Genomic DNA, 17,594 nt, shown 5'->3' with positions numbered 1-17,594 from the left:
TTTTTCCAATGAATAAATATTTACTAAATGCTTGATTTGTTCCAGGACCTGAGGATACTCAGGTAAATATTTTAAGCCTGAAGGGCATTAGTATGGGACAGATGTAAATCTAAAATTGACATAGCTTGGACTCCAAGCACTTATACAGCACAGAGGTAAGGCAACTTCTGAGAAAGCTTGTTCTGAGAGAACACCTCCTTCGTTTATTAAGAAAACTGATCACTTTTTTGAAAGTGGGGGCAAGTTTAGTTTAATATTTACTGTTCTCCTCTATGTATTAGAAGACTTTGATGTTTTCTTTAATAGGAAAAAACTAAACTAAATATTAAACAAGTGTGCGAGGGGGCACTGGAAGTGTCAGTAGAAGTCCTACAGGCATGAAGAAATTCTGAAAAGGAAACAGCAGGTGATGGACAAAAAATTAGAGGATACATTGTACAGCAGGGTAAGACTCACAACACCAAGACCAGTGAGGAGACTAGAAGAATAATCCAGCTAAGAAACTATGGCTTGAGGAACTAAGACGGTGACACAAATGGACAGCAAATATCAAATTTAGTATCTACTCTGAAGAAATTAACAGAACTTGGTAAAACATAGATTAAAAACAGTAAAATGCTTACAAATGCGATTCTGATTTCAGTAACTGATAAAGCACATTCCACGAACTGAAGTAAAATCAGATTCTGTGGAGGTAATATACATAATTGCATGCTATATATGTAAGTGATCTGTACTTATGAGTTGCCCTTTTAATACTGTTTTTTCCTATTAAAGAAAACATCAAAATCTTCTAATACATGGAAGAGAACAGTAAATATTAAACTAAGCTATCCTCTCCACAGGGAAAGGTAGAGGTCTAATAAGATAAGCCTGATCCTATGGCATGACTTTGTTTCTTATGGCATGACTCTGATGATAACAGGATTAACGGTACAACAAAGTTTTGAGTTTACAACAACATGCCAGCTATCTAAACTAACTGTTCAAGCACTCTGGTATAGCTTGGCCATCTAAGTGCCTGCCTGGGCAAGTACGAGGACTTGGGTTCGAGCCCCTGTACCGCATGCCGTGTTGGCCCCAAGACCCCAGGTGCACTGTGCTGGTCGCCAAAACCAGGTGTGGTGGCACACGCCTGTAATCCCAACGCTGGTGAGGCTGAGACAGGAGGATCACTGAGTCCAGCTGTGTACTGAGATCCTGTACCAAATAAATGAAATATTAAAAAGAAAAATAAAACATCTGTTCAAGCTGGGAATGGTGGTGCATACCTGTAATCCCAGCACTTGAGAGGCTGAGGCAGGAGGATCCCTGTGAGTTTGCCGTCAGCTTGGGCTACATAAGTAGCTTGTTTTCACATCTTGGCTGCTGTGAATAGTGAGGCAGCACATGGGGAGCAGACATCTCTCTGACATACTGATGTTATTGTCTCTGGATATATACCAGGCACTGGGATTGCTGGAATATTACTGGTTCTATTTTAATTTTTAATGGAGCCTCCATAATGTGTTCCATATTGTCTACACTAATTTATATTTCCATCAAGACAGTGCAAAGATTGTTCTCATCTTCCCAATATTTTCATTTTTATTTACTAGATCTGGGGTATGAAGTTTAGCAAAAATGATGGCTAAAAAGGCTTTCCTTCTCAAACCCTGTGATGTCTGCCTCAAAAGAAAGTTTTTGCTGTTTCTGTGTTTTTGTTTTCCCACGAATATCCAAGTTTACTTTTAGGTAAAAACTAATAAACAGAAAAAGGCCCTATGAAATGGCTGAAAAATTTAGAATACCTTGCAGTTACAACTGTCTCGCAAATGTCAAGTTTAGTCATTATTTACACCTCATACCTATATTAAGACTGTCTTAGAGGCAGTATGTAAGGATTTTTTTTTTTTTTTTTTGGTACTGGAGATTACACTCAGTCTTACGCTTGCCAGGCAGGTGCTTATGCCACTGAGCTGTCTCCCCAGCCTGAGGCAACACACAAGTTTTAGTAATACACAACTCTGAGTAAGTTTTCAACTTATAGAGAAAACAAAATAGGAAAGAATTTGTAGCAATAAATACATAATTTCTGGGGTATTCTGATACCTTCAAAAATGTAATCTAAGGCTTATGGGAGAGCTGCTTTATCTGGTTTTCTATAATCTTTGCTGAAAGTCATCTGAGAGTGATTTCTAGGCCTAAAAATAGTCTTGTCAAGCCCCGAAAGGAGGTGGCTACTGGAAGAGCCACCTGCTCAAAGACAGAGGAAATAGGCTCACCTGGATTTCCCAAACCCTTATGCTTTAGAATGGTGAGAAAGATAAAGCTCAAGACAGATTCCCACCCATATGTAACAAAGCATGAGCTAATGAAAAACATGAAGAGCAGCAGGGCAGAGGCAAATACTTAACTACCCACACTTCTGTTACTTACTATGTGGGTGAGCTTCCGTGTGAAGTAATGGAGATGCAGGGGCGGAAACAGAGCTTGTGCCGTATGCCTTTATAGAACTCTGTCCTGACAGTGGGCTGACATGAGAAACAAATGAGCTAATCCCTAGGAGGACACAGAAATGAGTAGAGATCTTATTAGATCAGACTCGGGGACCGGGGGCACACAGGGAAGAAGCCATGGAAGGCATTCTGGAAGAGGCACCAGAACGACCACATCCTTCAAGGATCATGTAGGAAGGAAAGGATTTTCAATTGAAAGTACTGGGCTGGGGATATAGCTCAGTGGCAAAAGTACCTGCCTGGCAAGCTCAATGTTTGAATTTGATCTAAAAACTCAAATGAGAGCACTTTTTGCAACGAGGGGGAACAAACACTACAGGGCTGATCAATTCTCAGTTTAATATGAAGGCCACATGGGGTTGGCAATCAGAGCTTTGTCTCTAAGGAACCTGATGCTGAAACTGCGGGGAACCGCTGTATAGTTTTAATCAAACTGGACAGTGACATTTAACTTTCATTTTTAGAAAGATCTCATAGGTAACAAAGTAAAGGATTAAAAAATGGAGAGAAGTCCAATTAGGAGCCAATTATGATAGGGCAATCTAAAGAGATTTTTAACAGAAGAAACGAAGTACCAGGTGAAGAGTGAAGCAATAAGGTAACAATAAGGTAATGTGAAATAACATGTCAATAACATAAGGATGACATGTGAAACAAGGTAACATGTGAAGGCATAAGGAAAAGGGAACATACAGAATATACAAGTTTATCCTTTAAGAACAGGAAAGGGCAAAAAAAAAAAAAAAAAAAAAAAAAAAAAAAGAATAGGAAAGGGCTAAAGTTTCTGCCTAGAGAGAGGTGTTTTATTAGGAGAGTTGAAAAAAAAAAAAATGCTCATTTCCGGAAGCTGCCTAGCCAGCATATACTGCTGTAGAGCTGAACTCATGGATCTATATGGTAACTCAGCTCAGAGAAAATAACCAGTAAAGGATTCTGGGGGTCTGGAGGGACACAGAAAAAATGGTTTTAGAGAGCTAAGGAAATGCCTATAAAGACTAAGGTAAAAACAGAAAAGCTTTTGTTAGATGTGGCATCAGGAGGCCCAGTGTGACTCAAGATGGTGGAGGAAGTCAAACTATGAACTGTGATGTGGAAAAAAGAATGAGAAAATGGAGACAGCTTTCAATGTAAGATATCCAGGAAGACTAGAATACAGGCTTTGAAAAAGTCAAATTTTGATTATGTAACTATACACGGAGCACCATGAATCAAGAGAGAAGGATGGGATGAAAATCACGTCTGAGCACTAACATGTTAGAGGATACTGCAGCAGAGTGCTCAGCCAGATTTTTCTTTCTGTTAGAAGACACAACCCACTATGCTCTTCGGAGAGATCAGAGCAGCAGTAGTACAGGGCTGGTTACAAATACGGGCTCACAGTCCACACCATAACCTACTGAATTAGCATCTGCATCTCAGTAGGATTCTTAGGTGACCTGTTATACACTTAACATTTGAGAAGCACTGCTTTAAAACACTACTTAACCGTATGAAATATCCCTGTTTAAGGAGAAAGTACTGTAGTGTTTTTGCCTCTTGCACTACCTAAATGTTACCATGAAGTCCCAAGTAAGCAAAATCTGAGACAGAATATGTAGTGTGTTGTCAGCTGTTATAATGTTGCACTTTCACATGCCTGGGATGGCACCACAGCAGCATTCATCCAACTTTTTATTACATGTCATAAAAACATTCATAGTGCTTAAAGACAACACAAAATTGTTTTCCAGAGAGGCTGTATTATTTTACAATCCTACCAGCAATATCTGAATTTCTCTACAGCCTATCATTTGCTGCTGTCAACATTAAAAAAAAATTTTTTTTTCATTTGTGTATTTAATTTAGTACACGGTCTCACTACACAGCTTGGACTCATAGTGCCCCTCCTGTTTTCAGCCTCCCCAACGCTGGGATTACAGGCATGTGCCACCATGCCTGGTCTCAAATGCTTTCTCAGCACACCCTGGGGGAAAGGGTTTAGGGTGCCGAACCCCAGTCCCTGCACCTGCCTAAGCAGGTGCTTTAGTCTGCTGAGCTATCTGGCCAGCCCTTAACGCTTTTTCCTTTTATGAATCTTTTATTTTATTTTTTTAAAATAGGAAACCCGGGCAGAGGATTCCAAAGATTTCATTGTTATTTACCCAAAAAGAAAAATAGGTTAATGTTTTATAGTTAACTACATGATCCATTCTGATTTAGTTTTTGTATCAGGTTTGCAACTTTGGTTTAATCTTATTTCTTGTTGCCTATGGATTTTTAATAGTTTGAGTATTACTTTTTGAAAAGTCCACCTTCCTCCACTGATTTACTCCTGCATCTTTGTCAAAAATTAGTTGTTCAGGGCTGGTGAGATGGCTCAGTGGTCTGAAGCACTTACTTAGAACAAGCTAAGCTAAGCCAAAGCACACGGACCGCGGTTCAATCCCCCAGCACCACATGCCAGCCAGCCCCGCCCCCTGGTGGGCTGAGCTGCCCCCCCAATAAATAAATAAATAAATAAATAAAATAAATTAGTTGTGCATATTTGTGAGTGGATTCACGACTCTTTATTCTGTTCTACTGATATATGTCAGTCTTCTCACCAACATCACATACTACTGACAGTAGCTATGTAAAACTTAAAATCTAAACACAGTGAATTATCTATTTAATTCTTTAAATTTTGGCTACTTTGTTTGGCCTTTCCATGTGTTCTGTAATAATACTGTCAATATCTACAGCCTCCAATTATTGCAGACTGCAAATACAGAGTGAGTTTTTACTTTGAAAGTGACTGCTGGCAGGAGTGGGACAGACAGGAGTCACTTTGAGAAAGGGTTTACTGTTTTAAGAGCTACTCCTAAGAATCAGAAATAGCAGTCTCATTTGAGGGTCTCTGGTCACCCTATTTCAGTGATGGGGGAAGAAACAGCTGCAAGTTTTGGGAAGAGAGAGGGCTAGCTGAAAATCCCTTGCAAAATTAAGCTACTGGGCATTCAGACTGTGGAGGACACAGCTGTTCAAAGCACTATGGTAAGGGCCAGGCCTATCATATACCGTTTTCTGAAGCAATTGGGTCAGAAAATACTGAAATTTAGAGGACAGATTACTTGGCTCCCTTCACTGTCTCCTTCCAGCACAGAACTTAGGGTCTGTTTGCTTTCCCCATCTGCCAATGTGATCAGAGATACACCTCTGCTTGAACGTGTACACAGAGAAGAAGCTTCTGTATCAAGTGGGGTACCTTCATAAGTCCACAGGATGCAAAACCAGTTGGGGATAGCAGAGGCTTGAGGTGCACAGATGGGCACAAACATAAAAGCCACTGGAGTGAACACAGTCCTGAGGCAGATAATACACCACTGACTGCACTGCAGGAGCAATTCAACAAAAAGAGATTTTGAAGAGCAAACAAGTTTTGGAAATAAACACAACAAGGTTGAGCATGGTAGCCTAGGCCTATAATCCCAGTACTCACTAGGAGGATCATAAAGAATTGGAGACCAGCCTGGCCTATAAAGTGAACTCAAGGCCAGTCTGAACTGTATAACAAGACCTTTGTCTCAAAGAGACTAAAAACAAAAGAACAAAACCGACCACAGAATGCATATATAAAATGATTGATATAGACAGAGTAACACACAAGTCAAATGTCATAATTTCAATGGGAAGTCCTACCAAAGCAGAAGACAGAATTTAGGGATTCAAGATAAGGCTGAGGAATTATTACATGAAGATTAAAAGAAAAAAAGAAAGAAAGAAAGAAAGAAAGAAAGAAAGAAAGAAAGAAAGAAAGAATAAAGGCAAAACATCTAAGAACTCAGAAACATGGTTAAAGACCAAAATACAGCTGGGAAGAGTAGTGCACACCTATAATCCCAGCACTTGAGAGGCTAAGGCAGGGGGAAATCACCATGATTCAAGGCCAGGCTTCCCTACACAGTAAGTTCAATGGAAGCCTGAATTACATAGTGAAACCCTATCACCAAACCAAGCTACAGCTGGGCAGAGTGGTGCACTCACAGGTATCTACAGAACATCCTATGCAACAACTGCAGATTCTTCTCAGCAGCTCATTGAATGCTCTTTACAATACACTATATTTTAGGCCATGAAGCAAGCCCTAACGAATACCAAAGGGAAGAAAACATGAAATAACTTCTTGTACTTTAGCAGTTTATAATGGAATAAAATCAGAAATTAATAGGAAAAAAACTACAGATACATGAAGACAATTTTTGAAAGATCAGTTGAGTCACTGAAGAAATCAGGGAGGAAACTAAAAAATTTTGGAAATCAAATAGAACACAATATACTAGGATATCTGGGATACAACAAAAGAGAATGTTCATGGCTATATAAAAAAATCAGGTATCAATAAATAACTTATTCACACATTTTGAAGTCTTTCAAACCCAAGTTAAAAAGGGAAAGAAAGATCAGAGCTCTCTCCCCACACCTCTTTCACATACACACATTATTCGGTCATCATGAAGGACAAACTTTTATCTTCTACAGGAAAACAGATGTGGAGATAATCATATTAAGCAAATTAAGCCAGATTCAGAAAGACATATCACAAATATGAAACCAGAAAGGGGACTATAAAAGAGGAAAGGAATAAAATAGAATAGAAAGAAATGTAAAGGAGGGTGTAGAGGAGTAAAGGGGGCATGGATATGACCAAAATATGTACACTGAAACCCAGTATTTTTTAAAGTAGACATGATAAAAGGAAAAAAAAAGTTATCCAAAGAATTGTATCAAATCTTTATATCAATTTGTGAAGTGTCTTTACAAGGTTGAGTATGTCAATGAACACAGTGTATCTCTTCATTTATTTAGCTCTTTTACTTCTTTCATCAGTTTTGTAGTTTCTGACATTAGTGCTATACATGTTCTTTGCACAGTTATACCTAATTATTCCACTTTATTTTGGTGTGCTAAGAGATGGAAAAGTAGTTAAAATTTTGGTGGTGTTTTCATTTATCAGAAATACAATTAATTTTTATATGTTAATCCTGAATGTAGTTGACCCACCTTTTAAGTTCTAGGATTTTTTTTGTGTGTGTGATTTTTGCACCGAGACAATTATGCCTTCCACAAATACAGTTTTATTCTTTCCTTTCAGCTGTATGCTTTTTCTTGCATTACTGCAGTTAGAACTTCCATGAACACGCTAAATGAGAGCAAATGTCTGTCTTATTACTCATCCAAAGATGGAGTATTCAGCTTTTGTTAATAAATGTAACATTATCCCTAGCAATTCTTGTACATTTTTCCAGAGTTTAGGAAGTCCTCCTCAATTCCTTTTCTTCTGAACAGTTTTTTAAAAAGTATGGGTATTAAATTGTAGTATATAATTTTTCTGCATCAACTGCTAGGGTTATTTTTTCTTTAGAGTATTTAAATGGCATATTATACTGTTTTTGGAGGGACAGTATTGAGGACTGAATCTAGGCCTTAGATGTGCTATCAAGTGCTCTATCATGGAGCTACATCCGGCCTCTTCTTCCTCTTTTACATTTGTATATTTTATGAAAAAATAAAATTTTGCAACAAAGTAGTAGTAAGACTAACAATAGTTAATATACCGTGTATCATTATCTCAAGTAATTACTCAGAGTACAAGTCACAGACCAAAAAGATTTTTACAAAGAACAGAAAAAACTTCCTTTTCAATAAACTGGTATTATAGGGCCTGCCAAATAGCTCAGCAGCCCCACCCCCAGGGTGTGCTGAGACAGCAATTGAGACTGGGCCTGATGGCACACACCTGTAATCCCAGCACTTAGGAGACTGTGAACAGGAGAATCACTAGGAGTCAAGATCTAGTAGTGAGACCCTGAATACCCTGTAGACCTTTTCCTAAAAATACAGGAAAAAAAAACCTTGTATTATAAATGAAACAGATGAACATATATGTGTTAAAATAGATCTGAAACAAATGAATAATTTGAAGCCTTTTAAAATTTTGTTTCTGAGAAAGAATCTGGCTAAGTTTCTCAGTCTAGCCTTCAACTTGTAATTCTTCTGCCTCTGCCTCCCCTAAGTAGGAATTTACAGGTATGCATCATACCTGGCTTACACTAATTTTTAAAAAAATATATATTGAACAAGTATTCCATACTTGGAATATATAAGCCTTTCATACTTTGGCTATGATGTATATATTTTATATATAAATACATACCTGTATACATGCTGAAATTCTGTTTGCTGGGGTTTTGTTGAGTTTTGCTTAAGTATCCATAGGGCCTATTGGTCTATACATTTCCCCTTTTTTTGTATTCTCTGGTTTCAATGCTGGGGCAATATTAGTTTCATAAAATATATAGTGTTCTATACCTTATACTTTCTGAAAAAGGTGGTCTAGACTTGGTGTCTGTACCTTCCTTCAACATTTGGTAGTATTCTTGGGTGAAACTTTCTGGACCTAGAGATTTCTTCCTTGGGGAACTTTTAAAATTATGGATTAAACTTCCTTCAGTTTTAGGGTAATTCAAATTAATTATCTCAAGAGTTTGCAGGTAGCTGAGCACTTTAAGGTTCCTGAACAGTGATGAACCTGGAGACAGCATGCAAACAACACCCTTCCTCCTGTGCCTTAAGCCATGTGTCTCTATTTACCTAGCAGTTTGTTTTCCTAACAAACTTTCTTACATTTTTCCTAGTGAGGTTAATTACAGGGCAAGATACATAGTCAATAAACTTCTGGACCTGGCTATGCACGGTGGCAAATACTTGGGGGTGTGATGTGGGAGGATCATGTAAGTCAGGCCAGGTTGGGCCACTTATTGAGTCTGGAGGAGAGAAAAAAGAAAGAAATTCTACAACTGGCCAAACTACCCATTGCTGAACAATTCTTAACTACTTTTACTTCATGAGAACTGGATAATTCCATTAGGAAGCCAGACATCTTGATTAGCTCAACCTTTCTCTGTTCTGCAACCTATAGATCTGCGTTTAAGGATCTTGATGTTCCTGTAGACCATGGGCTGCCTCAGTAACTGTGACTATCATGTGATCACAAGGTAAAGAACAAGCAGGCTGAACCAATAGAAACATATGGAAGTAAAGTGCACCTTAAAGTAGCTGTTGGGCTGGCCTCTTACCCTGGAGTCTATCCATTTGTGGACTTCTGAAAAATTAAGTCTTACTGGTTGGAAAAAAAAAAATGTTTTCACACTGAATGGGTTTTAGTGGTTTATGGTTTTGAGCAAAATATAAAATTCATCCAAGTTATCATATCTGAGTACAGTCATTTATAATATTCACTTATTGTCTGAAGGATCTACAATGAATCTTGTTTTGTTACTGATATTGGTAATCTGTATCTACTTTGTCAGGCTTGCATGAAGTCTTAACAGTTTCATTGATGTTTTAAAGCCTCAGTTCTGCTTTGCTGATTTTTCATTTCAATTTCATTGATTCCATTTCTTCTTTTTTAAAATTTTTTCTGTTGTTTCTGGAGCACGAATTAAAAAAGATTGACTTGAGACTATTCTTTCTCTTTTCTGCTGTAATTTAGCGCTATAACATTCTTTACCATGTAACTACTTTAACTAGGCCCTCCAAACTGATATATTTTAATCTACATTTAGTGTTTATTTTCCTTGAGACTACCTATTTGACACAGGTAAGAAGTGTCCTAATTTCCAAATGCTTGTAGATTTTTCCAGTTATTGGTTATCAGTTTCTAGTTTAAGTCCACTAAAATTGGGAAATATACACTACATGATTAAAAGCATTTTGAATCATCTGAGGCTTTTATTGGTTCAGGTTATATATAGTCTTGGTATATGTTCTAATAGCTAATAAAGTTTCCAGCAATAATTTTGGACTTGTCTATTTTTTCTTTCAATTTTATTAGTTTTTGTTTCATGTATCTCACAGCTCTGTATCTGGTACATACACATTTAAGATTACTGTATGTTTCTTGGGAACTGATTCTTTCATCATTATGTAGTAACCTATTTTTTTTCTCTTAAGCATATTTTTGTATTATATTAATATAGCCAGTCCTGCTTTCTTTTGAATAACGTTTTTATGGTATTAATTTTCCTATCATTTTATTTCCAACCTGCCTGTACTGATCGATTGATCTATCTATCTATCTATCTATCTATCTATCTATTTTTTTTTTGTGGCAGAACCGGGGATTGAACTCAGGCCCTTGTGCTTGCCAGGGAAGCGCTTATTTCACTGAGCCATCTCCCTGGCCCCTGTACTGTTATATTTGATATGAGTTTCTTATAGGCAATTTATGGCTGAGTTACTTTTTCTAATCCTCTGCCAATGTGCTTTTTTTTTTTTTTTTTTTTTTTTTGGCGGAACCGGGGATTGAACTCAGGCCCTTGTGCTTGCCAGGGAAGCACTTATTCTACTCAGCCATCTCCCCAACCCCACAATGTGCCTTTTGATTGATGTAATTAGATAACTTATATTATATGTAACTATTAACACATAAAAACTTAAGTTTGCCAAGTGTGTTGTCACATGCCTGTAATCCCATGTCTCAGGAGGCTGAGGCAGGAATATGGTTGAGTTCAAGACCAGCCTGGGCTACAAAGTGAGTTCAAGGTCAGCCTGAACTGCACAGTGAGACCATGCCTCTAAAAGATAACAACAACAACAAAAGAAAAAGAAGAAGAAGAAGAAGAAGAAGAAGAAGAAGAAGAAGAAGAAGAAGAAGAAGAAGAAGAAGAAGAAGAAACAAGTTTATCCATTTACTTCTTGTTTTCTTTCCTCTGCTTTCTTGTGGGTTAAACATCTGTCAGTGTTCCTAATTGATTTGTCTACTGTTTTTATAGTCAGTCTCTTAGGACACAAATTTTTAAGTAGTAGCTCCACATAGTTTGCATATGTACACATGTGCATGCACAGACAGATATCTTTATCACAGTCTACTAGATTTGATTGACTGACTGACAGCATCTTACTATGTGCCTCAAACTCCTGAGTGCTGGAATTATAGGTATATACCACCATGTCTGGCTACTGTTGTCATAAATCAAATGAAGTGCAAAAACCTGACTTTGCTTAACATCCATTTGATCTCTGTGGTTTAAAATATTTCTATATACATCTATAACCACATGAGACATCAATACAATTCTTGCTTCAACTAGCAAACATAATTAGGACTTAAAATTTATCTGTATTTACTTAGTGTTTCTAGCATACTGTTTTAAGATTTTTTTCTTTTATAATTTCATTTCCATTAACATGTTCATGATAGGTCTGTAGTTCACGTCTTGCTTCCTGGTAGCCTGACCACCAGTGGTACATGCATGACTTGTCCCATTTATGACTGTCCTTCTTCTACCACTAGTCGTATAAGCTTCTCAAAGGAACAATCATGCATATGTCACCACTGGTTCAAACCAGCATGATTTCCATTAACCATTCTCATATGGTTTGCTACCAACAATTCTTACAGTTTTCCTTGATTTGACAATGTTGTGGTTTCTCCTTTATTCCTGAAAGATCTGCTGCAAAGTATGGGGTTCTGGGCCAACAATTTTTTTCCTTAGCTCTTGAAAAATGCTGAGCCACTTTCTTCTGGCCTCCAAAGTTTTTGATGAAATATCTGATGAATTAAGGTTTTTTCTTAGAGACAGGGTGCTGTTTATTGTTGAAGATTTTTTTTTTCTTTTTCAGACATTTGATCATATAGAGGTTTGTTTTATTGTAGGGGTTTTTTGGGGTTACTCTGATGGGGGTTGGCTCAACTTGAATTGGTAAGTGCTACCTTTTCCTCTCTACCTTTTTCTGTTGTTGCTAACCACATCTAGGAAGTTTCCAACCCATACTTCTGGGTATTTCTTCAGAGTATTCTCTTTCTCTTGTCCTAAGACGGATGACACATCACATAATAGCATGTCATAATATAGCATTAGTCTACTTCCTCCCTACAGTTTAGGATTATTTATTTTTGTAACTACAGTCCTGGGGATCAAAATCAGGAGTTTGTGAACACTAGGAAAATGAACAACAACTAAGCTACATGGTAATCCCTTCTGTTTAGACTGGGTAGCTCCTACTATTATCAGTTCACTATTCTTTTCTGTGCTCCCTTTTGCTGCTGAGTTCACTTGAGTTTTTAGTTTCAATTACTGTATTTTTCAGTACTAAAATTCTTTTTTTTTTTTTTTTTTTAAAGGGTGTGTGTGTGTGTCCTACCTCAGGTTTATTTATAAAACAAACAGCAACTTTGTACTGTGTCCCAAGGAGCTGATTGAGATGATAGTCTAGGGACTATGCTAGTCCTCTCAAGTTGATACATAGATGATTTACTATGGAGTCAAGGCACTGTTGGGAGCCAGAGCTGGAGCTGAAGCTAGAACTGAGATCCTTGGCTGTGCGTACAGAAGCCCTTCCCAACTCTGGAATGGATGATGTAGACAAGCTGACTAAGTCTGCAGATCACATACTTTGCGATTTTTGGCTTAGTCCCCCTGGGCAATAAGAAGGACTCTAGAGCCTCAGCATATTTCTTCGGGAACCACCTCAAGAAATCTGTATCTCTGTGATTAGGGTTTGTTAATGCTACTTCTGTGACATTTTCAGAAATGATTATATGCAGTAATGTTTTCAAATTTGGCTTTGTCTGCACCACAACTTGTTTCTCACGTGGATCTTAAGTTGAAATTTTTGCTTGCTGAAACTTGGTTTTATTTCATTTCACTTATGTTTCTAATTGTTCATGCATATGATGGCTGCTTTAAAATTTTTGACAATTCTAACATCTTTGTCATCTCGTTGTTGTCAACAATTGTCTTTTTCTTCATTCACTGAAGATCTTCCTGGTGTGGAGGTACATGGGAGATTAAAACCCTTAATGAGTTCTGAGACTGAATATTATTTAAACCTCTGCTTCCTAGCAAGTGCAAGGTCCCGAGTTTGGTCATTGGTACTGAAAACAAAACAAAACCCAACCCAACCCAACCCCACTACCTAAATAAACCTTTGCTTTAATTGGCTTTTTCTGACATCACTGTAATAGGGAACTGGTTATGGTGGTGACTACTGCCAGGAACAAGAGAGGATAGGAAAACCTTGCAGCCTAGGGGGATGTGGCACGTCAGGTTTTCCTGTGATGCACCTGTATTCAATAGAATTCTTTTCTAGGGACCATCTTATCAGGATACACCTTTCCTGGTCCTTTGGCTAGAGTAAGCTTTTCTTCTTTTGTGTTCCATGGTCTTTCTAGCATGTTAGTTTCTCTAGCACTCATTCAGGGGTATGAGGGAAAACAAGAACCAAGGGAAATTAATGTTGAGTGATTCTTTGGATACCAAGGTCCATAGATAGTCTGACTTCTTCCCAATTTTTTTCTCTATTTGGTTTATATACAAATATCCAGTGTTTTAGCTGTACTGAAGCAGGAGAAATGAAAAAGTCTACTCCATCTTCCCAGAATCAGAAATTTTTTGGCTATCATTCATGTTTAATCTTAAATCACATTTCAGAGATTTAAGTCTGATTTTGAGAATAAGTCCTCCATCTTAAAATACTTTATGATGCTTATGATCCTTAATAGACTAATTTTTTTTCTCAAAATTGTTGGTTTTTTAGAGGCAAATTAACGTTCACTATTAAATAAAATATGCTTATGATCCTTAATAGACTAGATTTTTTCTCAAAATTCTTGGTTTTTTAGAGCCAAATCAACTTTCACTATTAAATAAAATATTCTCTGAGACAAATCCTGCAAAGTTCAAATTTGAGTATCTTTTTAAACCACAGAACTTTTGTAATAAGTGCTGTGAAAACATTCATGAAGTAGTACTACATTCATTTAAATGTTTAGCTAAAAGGCCAACAGTAAATCACTGCTTACAAATATATAACTACTGTTAAGAAAAACTAATACAAAGATACTAGAGACAGAATTAGAAATGGAAGATTTTCTATTGGTTAATGCTTTATTATCCGACTTAAAAGCATATTTTTAAAATGCAGATAATTCTGAAGTTATGGTTCTTAAAAAAGGTGTAGTTAATAATTAATAAGGATATGGCCTCTGTGATTATAAATGCAACACCTCTGAGAGGGGTGCCTCTCTGAGACATGTGGCTTTACATGTTTACTTGAAGTTGGATCAACAGGAGGAATGGATTTTTTACTGAGCATTCTCTCAGTGAGGGAATAAAAAATCTATTGTACTAAGGGCCGGTGAAATAGCTTAGTGGACTAAGTGCTTGCTTAGGCAAGCACAGGGGCCAGGGTTCAATCCTTGGCACTGCATGCCACACCAGCCCTGAGTGCCGGCCTGGCAGTGCACGCCTGTAATCCCAGCACTGGAGAGGCTGAAAACAGGAGGATCTCTATGAGTCTGAGCTACATAATGAGACCCTGCACAAAAAAAAAAAACCCTGTTGTACTGTAAGCTATAATTTTTGGCAAGCATTAGATCCTGTAGGAAATGAAGTTAGCATAATCATAGGATACTCATTAAGTACAGATTAGTATAATATTTTACCTAAGAAACAATTCTTCAGCAAAAATACTAGTGATAAAGAATTACTACTTGATTTTAGGCTTCAAGAATTAAGGGAAGGGCTGGGGAGATGGCTCAGTTGAATAAGCACTTGCCTGGCAAGCCCAAGGACCTGAGTTCAATCCCCGTTCTAAAAAACAAACAAACAAACAAAAAAAAGAATTAAGGGGAAAAAAAAAGTTGGTGCCGGGGAGATGGCTCAGCAGCATAAGTGCTTCTCTGACAAGCTCAAGGGTCTGAGTTCAATCCCCCGTTCCACCAAAAAAAAAAAAAAAAAAAAAAAAAAAAAAGAATTAGAAGAGCTCCAAGTTTCACTCTTAATAAATAGGTACTGAATATTTACTATGTCAAAGGCACAGTGTTAGATACTGCCTTAGACTTGCCATTTACCAATTATTAGAATGAGATTTTTCAATTATTTGTTTTCTAGAACTCCTTTCCACAGTTGCTTTTATAAATTGATCTTAACCAGACGATGAAATCTAGGCAACAAGTTTTCTTAAGTTTTATTTCTACTTTTGATAAAATATCACTTTTCTATTTATTTTAGCATTAACTGTTGATTATTATGTGTGAACACCATATCCAAATGCAAAAACATCCAATAGCTCAAATTAATCAGTACAAATGATTGAGATATACATTTCTTCTGTTAAAGGCAGGAGAGTCCCCATGCTTTGTACAAGGTACCAGAGCAGTAATATACACACATGGAAGTGTTGATGCATATAGGCTTTAAGAGAAGAATAGATTAACATTAAAAGGCACTTTGAAAGGTAGAAATCTAATTTATAATATCAAAAAACTACCACAGACTAATAATGTATGAAATAAATTTCTACAACAACAAATAAATGTTAAGCTACACGAAACATTCCTTTTAGGTAAGAAGGGCCTATTAATTACCTCTTCTACATTGGAAGCAGTCTTAGCAGAAGTTTCCATGAAGATAAGGCCGTGTTCTCGTGCAAAAGCTTCACCTTCTTCTTTTTTTACTTCTCTTCTAGATTCTAAATCACTACACAGGGAAGACAAAGGGTCATGTTATTAGCCTATACATATAAATGGAAGTATCTGCAGAAAGCAAACCACGGGATACAGTCATGATAACCACTGTTTATTAAGAGCATCATAGGGGACAAAATGTCTGGAATATACTGCTTACTTTCGATGAATGAGCAATCCAGCAGAAGAGTCCAAGTTAGAGTCAAAGAATGCCTAAACCAGCAGTAATCTTAATGGTGCCTCTACTACACTTCTTTGGATACTGTGGGCTACCAAAGAAAACTATTTTGCTAAAAATACGCCTCCAACCTCTGTAATAGGGACTGAATCTAGGAGATTTTCTATTGAGCTGTATTTTTTATTTTGAAACAGGATCTTGGAAAGCTACTCAGGCTAGACTCAAACTTGCAATCTTTTTACATCAACCTCACAGAACACTGGGATAACATGTCTGCCACCACATTTGACCTCAACTTCACAATTTGAAAGCGTAGAACTATTTTAGTCCTATCCACTGGCCAGACTGAAATGATCAAAATACAAAGTATAGTCTGGTACACAGAAGACTACAAATTCAAGTCTTACCTGAACAATCTAGTGAGACCTGGTCTCAAAAAGAAAGAAAAAAAGAAAAGAAAAAGGTGTGTGTGTGTGTGTGTGTGTGTGTGTGTGTGTGTGTGTGGAAATACTAGTGATGTAGCTTGGTAGTACAGTGCCACTGGGATCAATCTTCAGTCTTCCCCATCTACCCTACATGTCAAGGCAAACAAGCAGACAGACTGACAGGCAGACAGACAGGCAGACACACACACACACACACACACACACACACACACACACATCATGGGCCTGAAATTATCCAACTCCTACAATTCCACAACAGGAAATTATTTAATAAAATCCAAAATGCTAAAGAAATATTGACTAAATCATTAATTTTGGTTGTTTAAATTCTTTGTTTCTTCATACAGCACAGCTACTGGACAGTAAGGATGACAAAAGTCGTATGCTTAGAAATTTTCAAATAAAAGTATACTACTCTCATTTTTATCATATTAGAAATGGATCAATCAGTGAGGTAGAAGAAAAAGTAGCAGTCTCAAATATATTTAATAGTAAAAGTTTGCAAACTTTACTATTATACAACATTACTTTACAACAATCAACTACTCTTTTTACGTGTTTGTAAAAAATTCAGATGTAGTTAATGCTGCATCGTTTAATATTTTTGGTGTTGTTTGTTTTCTGAGACACAGTTTCACTATAGTTCAAACTGGCCTTGAACTCCAGAGCTGAGATTACAGGCATGTACTACCATGCCCAGCTCAGTTTGTTATTTTGGTTAACACATTTTTCAGATGTAGTCACATAATACATGTAGATCTGGTTTCTTAATTTTTTACTGTTGTACTATATTTTACTGAATAGATGACGTGCCTTCTTTATTTCTCCAATGAACAGGATTATTTATAATTTTCCATTATTACAATGAATAATATACGTACATTTTTTGTGTATAAGTACTAAAACTTTTTCTAGGGTAACATTTTTCAAACTGTGTCATTACTTGGTGAATTGTAAAATAATTTCCATAGATCAACCTCATA

General features: G+C 37.0%; 1 protein-coding gene across 1 annotated transcript in view; it reads right to left on the bottom strand.

Moving 5' to 3' along the window:
* Rab2a (RAB2A, member RAS oncogene family) overlaps positions 1-17,594 on the bottom strand; it is an 82,316-nt gene that overhangs the window by 11,335 nt on the left and 53,387 nt on the right. The window contains exon 6 of the mRNA XM_004642356.2: positions 15,889-16,000. Within this exon, the coding sequence (XP_004642413.1) occupies positions 15,889-16,000 (112 nt within the window). The remainder of the gene's footprint in view (positions 1-15,888; positions 16,001-17,594) is intronic.

Source organism: Octodon degus, unplaced genomic scaffold (assembly GCF_000260255.1).
Source record: "Octodon degus isolate 3935 unplaced genomic scaffold, OctDeg1.0 scaffold00152, whole genome shotgun sequence".
Lineage (NCBI taxonomy): Eukaryota > Metazoa > Chordata > Mammalia > Rodentia > Octodontidae > Octodon > Octodon degus.
This window is presented reverse-complemented; position numbering and strand designations above follow the sequence as displayed.